The sequence below is a fragment of the Notolepis coatsorum genome, assembly GCF_963971535.1.
Source record: "Notolepis coatsorum genome assembly, chromosome: 14".
NCBI lineage: Eukaryota > Metazoa > Chordata > Actinopteri > Aulopiformes > Paralepididae > Notolepis > Notolepis coatsorum.
In genome coordinates, this window is record NC_140178.1 from 52,672,746 (window position 1) to 52,682,932 (window position 10,187).

General features: G+C 43.4%; 1 protein-coding gene across 2 annotated transcripts in view; it reads right to left on the reverse strand.

Annotated features, from left to right (window-relative positions):
- Nucleotides 1–7,589, reverse strand: part of glyr1 (glyoxylate reductase 1 homolog (Arabidopsis)) — a 78,201-nt gene extending 70,612 nt beyond the window's left edge. For both annotated transcript variants that reach the window (XM_084329466.1, XM_084329465.1), the window contains exons 1-5: nt 7,511–7,589; nt 6,931–6,967; nt 4,756–4,835; nt 4,501–4,639; nt 2,255–2,365 (exon numbers count right to left, since the gene is read on the reverse strand). In XM_084329466.1, the coding sequence (XP_084185592.1) occupies nt 2,255–2,365; nt 4,501–4,639; nt 4,756–4,835; nt 6,931–6,967; nt 7,511–7,548 (405 nt within the window). In that variant the 5' untranslated portion in view covers nt 7,549–7,589. The remainder of the gene's footprint in view (nt 1–2,254; nt 2,366–4,500; nt 4,640–4,755; nt 4,836–6,930; nt 6,968–7,510) is intronic.
- Between the last annotated feature and the right edge of the window lie 2,598 nt (nt 7,590–10,187).

Here is a 10,187-nt window from a genome sequence, read left to right on the forward strand (position 1 = left end):
TGATGCATGTAATTATATTAACGTTACTGTGTGTTGTAGCTATGTTAATAAATTCTGAATGGCATTAACGTTAGTTGGGTATGATAGCATTGAATAGCATCAACGCTAGCTGGCTGGCTACAACAAATTCTCACAAGCTGGCATTGTAAAATATCAACACCAGCCATGGGAATACTGTTTACTAAATTGTGGAGGCTTTTAAATCACCAAGGTAAGAGGATTAGAAGGCGTATGATATGGAAGTCTTCCCCCGCAGCTCCACTTTGTTGAAATGTACATATAACTAGGGCTATAGGATAACCACCGGTTAATTCGCGATTTTTTTGTTGGTTTGTCATGACAAACCAATTACTTAATCCAACATATGTGTAAAAAACTAACATATTCCAGTTGACTGTATATTTTTTGAATGATTCGTTACGAAGAAATCAATACTTCAATTTGTATAAATTACGTTAACTATCGAGGATAGTATTCCTGTCTGCGGAACCAATATTATATGAGAGCCTAGGGCTGGGCGATATAACGATAACGATAAATATCGCGATATATTTTAATAATCGATATCGAATATCGAAATTAAAAAAAATCGAAAAATCGTTTTTTTTTTTCACCTGCAACAGGGCAGTTTTAAAACCAGAGACAGTGGACAGACTTGTCTTTCTTGCCTGCAACTTAAAGTAATGGCTTTGCTTGTCCAAATGACAATACTGACCAAATTCAGATTTCTTTTTCTCTTGTCCATTTATTTTGTTTGCTTTCTAATTTAAAATAAATTTTGAAACCGTCTGTACACAGTAGGCTATGTGTGCTAGCAGAACTAGACTCCAGTCACGAGTCACAGTGCACATGTGCGGTGGTTTGTCCACCAAAAAAGCGCCAAAAGATCGAAAATAAACTAGCAGAGCCAGAACTGTTCAACTCCTCTGGAGCCACAGCCAGCAGAGAAGCCGGTTTACTTTAGCTTTTAAACCAGCTGCAGCCTGAGAACTGGAGTGTGAGGGGATGTAACACTAAAGATGGCGGCAATGACAAAGAATTGCTGCAAAATAAACATACATCTGTTGTTAAAAAAAATAAATAATTTTTTTTTTAATTTTTTTATACTTATAACAATTCGATAATTATCGATATCGAGAAATAAAATAAAATTATCATATCGTTATCGCGATATGATTTTTTTCCATATCGCCCAGCCCTATGAGAGCCCCGCCCCCATTCGCTAACCAACCAACCAATGCTACACAACATCCACGGTTATTCCACGCAACATCTAATCTAGTTTGATTTTTGTGATAGGTACGCAACATCCTCACAACATCATCTGCAACACACTCTGCGACATCTGCAACTATGTTGTGTTGCAGTTGCGTCGCAGTTGCTCGAGCATGTAGAGCCCTTTACTACGACCCACCAGGACTTGTCTGAAGAAGATGCTGGTCAACATCATTCTAGACTAATGAAGACTTGACTGAACACATGAGTGTAATATGATGCCACAGCAAGCGCTGGACACATGGTCTAAGGATTCTGGATCTGACCTTGTGTTTTTGTGTAAAAGACACAACACAGCAGCCGTTATGGGTCATTTTATACGAAAATACATAAACATACATTTTTTAGATGATAATCTAAATCTTGTAAATCTTTTTTTTTTTTTTTTTTAAGACACCCTATCCAACTTTACGCTGGCGTCTCAAAGGCGAAACATCTTCAATTGAAATGTTCCTCAGTGCTGCTGACAACGTGGAAGTGGGAGTCTTATTCAGAGGCCATAACAAGTAACATTATTTCTTCCGACTCATCTCATAGACTACACCAGTGAACTAAGTCAGTTTCTTTCAAAGTGTGGCTCTGCACCCACAGGTGGGTCATGGGAAGATTAACATGGGTCTCCAAAATATTCACTGGAAGTATCATAGTGGTCCTTTCAAGTCCATTGAAAAACAGACATTTTGAATGACAACACTAGGCTAGCAGCGTAACAGTCCAAAGGCTTGGTAAATCGTGTCCAGTTTACAAAAATAATCTGCCAAATCAAATTTTGGGTTGCAGGAATATTTACTCTGAAAATGTCTGTGAAAAAAATTATTGAAAACCACTTAACTAGGCTACCCTTGTAGAAGTGACCAACGACACGGACCGATTATAGCAAATCCATCCACAACAATCCTACTGGTGTCTCTCCCTCGACTCCAATGTTTTTACTCTTGACTTAGGAAATACATTCGCTACTGCGCAGCGGCCCACTGACCTTCTCTGAGGGGTCCTTCAGAGCGCTGAGATCCTCGTCGTCTTCCTCCAAAATCTTCAGTGGCTTGTTGGGCATCTTCTTTCCTTTGGAGTCCACTTTGCCATCGGAGTTCTGTTGAGGAGAAGTTACGCAAAAAAATGTAGGCCTCATCGAACAGACACAAACAACCCTTGAGCCGACCATGTACAGGAACGTGTCTTGCATATATTGGTGCGGAGCCGGAGACCAGGGCTGTACGTTAACTTTTTTTGCACATAGCACTGGTGCTACAGAGGTTGATAGTTTTGTAGCACAGGCCAAAATCTTGTAGCACGAGTATAAAACGTCTCTAAAATCTCTAAAAACAACCACAAGTAGTGCAGTTCATTACTTAAATAGGTATGTGACTGGCAAGGGACATGAATCTTGCATACAGGGCACACAAAATCCAAACTTTAACAAGAAATGCTTTTAGACAAATTCTTTCTTTATTTGCCCATAATGTAAAACAAAAAGAACAAGGACATAACCATATAACCGATATGAAGCAGTCCGAGACCAGGCAGCGCTGGTGTGGACTCAGATTACAGGGAAAGCTAGAAACCAACCTAGAAACACATAGAAACCAACATAACAAATAGATATAATGCATACAAACACCTGTACATATTTGTGGAACCAAATAAATAAATGTATTATTATTATTATTATTATTATTATTATTAATAATAATAATAATTATTATTATTATTATTATTATTATTATTATTATTATTATTATTATTATTATTATTATTATTCGTGTGTGTGTGTGTGCGTGCGTGTGTGTGTGTGTGTGCACTGCACACGTGTCACAGTTCCAGCATCATGTCTGCTGGCCACTTTTTCAGATCCACACACACACACACACACACACACACACACACACACACACACACACACACACACACTATTGCATTAATCAGAACTAAGTACAAGGAACTCTGCATGAATGAAAAGGGCTTTATAAATAAAATGAATTATTATTATTATTACCTTATTTGCATATTGTCTCGTTATTAGATAGATAGATAGATTGATTGATAGATAATTAATACTTTATTGATCCCGGAGGGGAATTTAAGTAGCCATACGATGGAGTTCTTTTTACAGAGTAAAATTAGCGGCTTAAATTTAGTGAACAGCATTTCTTCCTTGGCGATGCAATATGCCACATTCATCTTAAACTTTACCTCACGGAGATCAGCATCATCCAATAGTATCCAGCTGCATCTCGTTTACTCAGCGAGTGCAAGAGGGTGCGGGAGTAGGATTTTGCAGAACACCGGCCCGCGCTCAGGAGTTTGTTTAGCGTTGAAGGCATCCCGGGCAAGAATGTGTCGATGGGACGTATTGTGTTTATTAATGTTATCCCTTTTTAGGATATTGTTACCCGCGAGTCAAGGGATTCTCTGATCGGATCTTTTCCGGAGTCTCCCGGCACCAGTGACAGAATAATAATAGCTGTGCTTCCTCATTAAAAAATATCCACGGAAAATCATTTTCCCACTCTGCGTTATATCTGTACATCTTGTTAATCTTCTCCTTTTGTCTCGTTTCTATTAACGGTGGTCCCTCTCGGGCTCGTTTGGGGTTTTGATCTTGTACTTCTTTTGTTGGATTTAATACCTTAAAAAAGCGCTTCATCTTGTCGAAGTCACCCAGTCAGTGTACATTGAGCTCGCAACTTAGTCGCGGGGATATTGTTCGCTAGGGATTATGGGATTTGGTGTTTGATTATGGACTCTACGCGAGACGGGACATTGTTTTTAATCGCACGAGACTACAAGTACCAAGTGGATAGCGTGGCGCTGTGGTCCATTCAATTTACCGTCACACTTTATTTTTTTTTGCTTGCTCCACGGGCCATCGCACCAGTGCTACTGAAGTCAATTCATTCATCGCACAGACTGACGTCAGTGTCGCACGTGCGACATATATGTCGCAATGTACAGGCCTGCCGGAGACACAGGAACTTTTGAGTTTCAACATAGCGAAAAGGCTGAAAATGTTAGTATGTAGCCTATGCAGGTTTATGACACAAAGCTTAGTGTGCCAATTTTTTGAGGCACAAGCCAGATTTTGCTGTATATGATGCCAAAAATTGGAAGGCACAGAGTTTGCATATTAATGTGAAAAAGAAATCCCCATTTGCTGACAGGAAACAAAGCACCTGTTCTTTGCTTTAGCACTTTAGCTGTTAGAGAAGCCCCCCCCCCCCCAATCACCTGTTCTTTCCCTTTGGCTTTCTTTAGGAAATCCTCCACTGCGTCCACCGCCTGCTGGAAGCGCTTGCCCTTGTTGATCTTGATCATCTCCTCTTTGTGGGGGTGGTAGGGCTTCAGCTGCTCCACCTTGATCCACGCACTGCACAGACACAAGAGACAAGAGAGCGCTAGGGACATGCAACTTGGTAGGTAAGTAATTGAGAATGTATAACACAGTAGCTTGAATTGAGAATAGCTTGTGTGTTCTCGGCTTACTGGTCTTCAGTGCCAAAGAATTTCACGAAATGGCATTTTTTGCCCCTTGGTTTCTTCAGGTCCTTTGGGGGGCTGACGACCTGGGGATTAAAGAGATGATGGATGTTTTAGTCCCAACGTTAGTTTGTTTCGGTTTGAACCAAGCCTCTGTTGATTAAAAGAGAAATTCTGAAATAAAAATAAAAATGTAAAACCCAGACCCTGTTTTTCTATCATGTGGGATCTAAATGAATAATACGTAAATGTTTTGTAATTGGTCCAGACCAGTGTTGAGGGAGATCACTTCAGCCCGGAAGCCACAAAGCGGGGGTGCAATGTAATCACACACAGGGCAAACATGCACATCAAAGTATGTCCATTAAAAGAGCTTTTTATTCCACTGACAGATAAGACCTTTGTGTTTACGCTTCTTCCAGTCTCTTGTTTAGATCCATGTTTTCTATTAAACTTGCAACATGTGGCTCGACACTTTCTTGGTACAATTTGGATATGCACAAACACAAACCACTGTTTTATATATTTTAGATAATGATTATGTGACGCTTTCCGACTGTACTCCCAACAAGACAACGTAATCTTCCTCACCAACTCACTCAAGTTTCCACAGAAGGTTGAAGGTTTTTATTTAGACACAAAACATATACAGATTATTACTCTATTATACATTTTTTGTCAAGGATAGGAACGAAAAAGGCGCAGTGACAGTACTCTTCCTGCAACAACACACGCCTCACAGGATTTCAGAGCGAGACCTCTGTTGGAGCCAGAGTGTAGTAAAATAAATAGAAGTCTTCAGACACGTAGCCTATAACAGTCAGAGCCTGTCAGTGGCAAAATAAAGCTCCGTTAGTGGACATACTTTGACGTGCATGAATGGGCCTGTTGATTGATTGATTGATTGAAAACTTAACAGATTGCAGAATGGGTACAAACAATACAGTACAGCTCAATACACACAATTGTTAAGGGGATGCAGACCAGAGAAAGACTTTCGTCTTGTTTACATCAGGGTCCCCCATTTTCAATTAATCAGGACATATATGACATACATGACATACAGATAGTCAGTACTGCTACATCTATACATTTATGACATACCAGATTTGCAAATACAGTACTGTTTGTGATACAGAAGGAGTCAGGAAAAGGGAGTATATACATTTGACGTAGAAACTGTACATTGGAGGTTGGGTGGGGGGGGGGTTGGGTACACTGGGATATTGACAACCATACTGGGTAATCTACATTGGAGGTGGTTGGGGGGGGGGGCACACTGTATATACAAGCAAAACTGTACATTGGACTATTGACAAAACCATACTAGGTAAATGACTGTACATTGGAGGGGGTTGGTTAGGATATTTACAGGGGCCAGTGTTGAATTGCAGTCTCCCGTAGGTGTCCCTTGAGAGAGGTTTTGAAAGTGGGTAGTGATCCACATTCCTTTACAGCTTTGGGTAGGGCGTTCCACATTGATGTGGCATAATTGCTAAACGTGTTTAGTCCCTTATTTGAGCCGAATCTGGGTTTAACATGATTTGTGGAGCTCCCTCTGGTGTTGTGATCGTGGTATTCACTGACCTTTGGGAAGTATTTTGACATGTACATGGGTACCTTGGTCGTGTAGTGTATCTTGTAGACCAGGCCCATTGCAAGTTGCTGTACTCTGTCGTCTACTCTAAGCCATCCTAGGTTGTCAAAGTGGGCAGGGGTGAGGTGGGTTCTAGGAGTAAGGTCAAGCAGTAGTCTGACCAGTTTGTTTTGAGATGTTTGTAATTTTGTTTTTAGCGCCTTTGAGGTGCTTTGGTACCATGAGGTGCAAGCATAGTCGTAGTACCCCTGAATGAGTGCTCCTGCCAGAGTCTTCAGGGTATTCTTGTTTACCAGAGAGGAGATCCGGTACAAGAATCGAGTTCGTTGGTTGACTTTTTTTATTACATTGGATGCCATTTTGTCACAGGAGAGATTAGCCTCTAGGATGGAACCCAGGTAGGTAATTTCATCTTTCCATCTTTCTTTTCCTGTGTGATTACATTGCTCCCTCCCTCAATACTGGACCAATTACAACAATTGTTGTCCCAATTATTAAGTTAGACCCCATGATGGAAAAACGTGGTCTAGGTTTAAAAATACTGAAATTCCCCTTTCAGTTAAACCAAAAGACTGAATTCTCACCTTTCCGGGCCACGGTGGGTAGCGTCCAAGCTTCCCCCTAAAACGAGAATGTTGATCACGTTATTAATATGGCCTTCAATGAAACACTGCAACCTGGAGTGTGTGCGTGTGTTGCACAGAACATGGGCTCCCACAGCGACCAGCAAGGAAGCCCAAACACCAGATGGAAGGCTAGCGACAGATATCATCTTGGCTAACGGTAATAGCTAACGTAAAAGCACAACGCTTTATCGCATCAAAGTGCACGTCATAATACCAGTTCTCAAATCACCACGATTAAGCTACAAGTGATAGCGATGGATTTACATGCAAACAAATATCCTTCTTGTTTCAGTATAGGGTGCGTAGTGTTCTCTATTTTGCCCTGCTAGCACGAAGCTAACGACTCTGCTGACTCGGTTTGGCTTAGCGTTCGTTTGGGTAACAACATCATCAACTAACATGCGGATATTTCATTACAGCGGGGCGTTCTCGTGCGTTAGAAAATACGAAACCATATTAAACGGCACTGCTTTATAACATGTGGGTGCATTTGAGTGAAATAAAAACGACTGAACAATGTAAAAATTGTGTATCTCACCAAACTAGATCCCCGATTCTCAAATGTACAGTCGCCATCTTACAACTTTACTGAACGTCGCACTGAGATCTAGAGAACAACACACCCACCAGAGATCGCCTGCGTCACAACCTTCTTCTCGCCACCGTGCTACATCCGCTCAGCCATCATCATTAACCCTTGAAATCGTTGCCCATTTTCCTTACTTTATTTTTAATACCATGAATTGAAAATGGGGGACCCTGATGTAAACAAGACAAACGTCTTTCTCTGGTCTGCATCTGGTCTGCAATTGTGTGTATTGAACCGTACTGTCTGTATTGTACCCTAAATCACCTGTATGGTTTTGGACTGTCCCCCACCCACCCAACCACCTCCAATGTACAGCCCCCCCCCCCCCACCTACCCAACCTCCTCCAATGTACAGTTTCTACGTCAAATGTATATACTCTCTTTTCTAGACTCTTTTTGTATCACAAACAGTACTGTATTTGCAAATCTGGTATGTCATAAATGTATAGATGTAACACAGTACTGTCTATCTGACTATCTGTATGTCGTGTATGTCATATGATGAATTGAAAATGGGGGACCCTGATGTAAACAAGACGAAAGTCTTTCTCTGGTCTGCATCCCCTTAACAATTGTATGTATTGAGCTGTACTGTACTGTACCCATTCTGCAATCTGTTAATAAAGTTTTCAATCAATCAAACAAACATAAATACGGCTATTATATGGGTTGTTATCAATGGGTTGGTTGAGAAGGGAAATCCGTTATGTTGCTAGGGAACCTATAGCTACATGCGGGGTACAATGTTGCTTAGGCTGCGCACAGAAGTATAAATGCAGAGTGCTTGCAACATTGTTGCATTGTCCATGTCGTGTTGCTGTTGTGTTGTTGTCGATCGAGCATGTAGAGCATGTGAGTTTGAATATGACCACTCTGGGGTCCCCCCTTGAAAATTTACCCTGATGTAAACAAGACAAACGTCTTTCTCTGGTCTGCATCCCCTTAACAATGGTGTGTATTTAGCCGTACTGTATTGTACCCATTCTGCAATCTGTTAAATAAAGTTTTCATTCATTCATCATTCATTCATTCATTCACTAGTGAGTCTGGGACAGCTTAAAGCTGCTGATGTCTCTAGGAGTCTGGAAAACGATAGGTTATGTATATAACCTAGTTATATGAGTATTGGCTGAGCGTCCCGCTCAAGCCTATTGAGATACCCCTTATCTCCTGTACCTACTGTACTCCACCACGAAACAACTTATGCACCCACACCTGACCGGGTCCCGCCCCTATGGAGGCGTAGCCTATAAGACCATGGTCCTGGTCACCAAACACCCTTCCTCGCCAAAATCCCGTTCCAGTAAAAGATCCCTCAAAAGGGAACTCAGGGCCGCTTAGAGCGGGACGCTCAGCCAATACTCATATAACTAGGTTATATACATAACCTATCGTTATATTTCGTATGGCTTATCGCGTCCCGCTCAAGCCTATTGAGATATGGGTTAGAGCGGACGCGAGACCCGACAGATGTACCCCCTGAGGACCCGTAAGCCCACATCAAGGGGTGCGGGGAGCCCTGTCACCCCATCCTTCCTAACGAAGGGGGGGCGCAGTCAACTCCACCTGAGTGCGAACAAGAGGGAACTAGAACCCCTTGAACACACAGCACAGGCGGAACCACGTGTGACCTAACACACTGTGGCCCATACCCACACACTCCTGCTACCCTACCAAAGGACGGGAAGCAGGAAAGGCCACAGACCCCAGAACCGCCTGGGAGACAGAACCCCCGGTCATGTCCATGAGGTAAAACCTTACAAAGGGGCCCGGGGAGGACCATGAAGCTGCAGCACAGATGTCCTCCACCGAGGCCCCACCCAGGAGAGCGGCAGAGGCAGCCACCCCACGAGTGGAGTGCGCCCTGATGCCCCCAGGGGGATCCTGCCCAGCCAATGTGTAGCAGAGGGCAATGCCCTCGCACAACCAATGGGACAGGCGCTGTTTCGACAGTGCCTTACCGGCACGAGAACCACCGTAACAGACAAAAGCTGATCGGTAACCCTGAGGTCCTGAGTACGGCTGAGGTAAATCCCCAAAGCACGGACCGGACATGACAGGCGCCTGCTCGAGCGGCTCAAACGGGGCCAAGGACAACCGACCAAGGACTAATTGAAGATCCCAAGTCGGAGCCAAGGAGCGTTGCACCGGCTTAACGCGTCGAGCGCCAGGCAGGAAACGCTTCACAAGAGGGTGGCTGAACAAAACAGTCCCCTCAATTCCCTCATGATAGGAGGATATAGCCGCCGCATATACCCTCACCGTCGAAGCCGACAGTCTACCAAGAAGAGACTGGAGATAACTCAGAACAGCATCCAGGGGGCAGGAGACTGGGTCCCAGCCCCCCGCCTTACACCACTCTTGGAACGCACGCCATCTGCCCACGTAAACCGCGACAGTGGAGGGAGCATGTGCACACCGGATGGTCTCAACCACCGAAGGGTCCATTCTCTCCAGCCTCACCCTCCCACCAGCCACACCAACAGCAGTTGGCCCAACATCGGAAACTGGAACAGTGACCCGTCGTGCTGTGAGAGGGCCGTCACCGACCAAGGAATGACCCAAGGAGGAGCGACCAGAAGCTGGATCAAGACCGGGAACCACACTGACTTGCCCCGGTCCGGCG